Here is a 966-nt window from a genome sequence, read left to right as displayed (position 1 = left end):
CTGCCCTAGCTGAGCCTTCAGATAAGACTCAGCTTTGGCTGACATCTGATTGTAGCATCTTGAGATAAAAGAGCCAGCTAAGCTATGCCCAGATTCCTGATACATTAAAACTATGCAAGAATAAATACATGGTATTTTGAGATGCTTAAAACAAATAAACGAAAAGACCTACTAAGCTAGCTTTTAGTCAGCACTGACCCCCAGGCTCAGAGCAGCCTCTGAAGTCCCAGCACTGCCTGTGCCAATGTGGCCACAGCATCCTCAGGGTCATGGAAGGAGGCAGCACTGGAGGGGATGGGGACCCACCACTGGGACCCTGAGCTGTGCAGGCGGGCAGGGAGGGGGCCCACCAGCACAGCTGAGCTGGGCTGAGGATCTGGATCTGGGGGAGGAGTTCGCCTGAGGAGGTGCCCTGTCCACCCTCTTGCTGGGCTCCCCCCCGCCACCCCTTCACTCTGTGTGCAGCCTTCCCGCTCCTGTCCCTGGATCTCTCCTCTATCAGCTCTGACTCCCTCCCGGCCGGCTCACCTGCTCTGCCCCAGGCCTCGGCGCTGATGTTCTGGGTGACGGGCTTGGCCCTGTCCTGCTCCTCCCACTGGTCCTGGTCTGTGAGCCCGTGGAACTGGACTTGGCATCGGAAGTGGTTGCGGGGGTTGTGCCAGAAGGCCGCGGTCACCCTCAGCCGGCTGCTCAGACAGTATCTGGAGTCATCCCGTGTGGGGTCCTCCTTATAGGGCTCAGGGTCCGTGCTGACCCCAGTCGTGACCTGCTTCCTGTTCACCCACCAGGTCAGCTCCACGTGGTCAGGGTAGAAGCCCGTGGCCAGGCACACGAGCGTGGCCTTCTGGGTCCGGGAGATCTCTGCTTCCGAGGGTTCGAACACAGCCACCTTGGGCGGGTGGACCCGGCTCAGATCATCTGGAAGGACAGGGGTGGGGGCCAGGACCGGCCTGAGAGCTGGCTGGG

The 966-nt window shown here is 60.2% G+C and overlaps 1 protein-coding gene across 1 annotated transcript in view; it reads right to left on the bottom strand.

Annotated features, from left to right (window-relative positions):
- Positions 1–9: 9 nt before the first annotated feature.
- The window catches only part of LOC104983199, a 4,580-nt gene continuing 3,623 nt past the window's right edge, over positions 10–966 (bottom strand). Inside the window, exon 2 of the mRNA XM_010832653.1 lies at positions 10–918. Coding sequence (XP_010830955.1) covers positions 188–918 — 731 coding nt within the window. The 3' untranslated portion in view covers positions 10–187. The remainder of the gene's footprint in view (positions 919–966) is intronic.

Source organism: Bison bison, unplaced genomic scaffold (genome assembly GCF_000754665.1).
Source record: "Bison bison bison isolate TAMUID 2011002044 unplaced genomic scaffold, Bison_UMD1.0 scf7180017862002, whole genome shotgun sequence".
NCBI classification, from domain to species: Eukaryota; Metazoa; Chordata; class Mammalia; order Artiodactyla; family Bovidae; genus Bison; species Bison bison.
The sequence above is the reverse complement of the archived record's forward strand: the minus strand, read 5'-3'. Positions and strand labels throughout refer to the sequence as shown.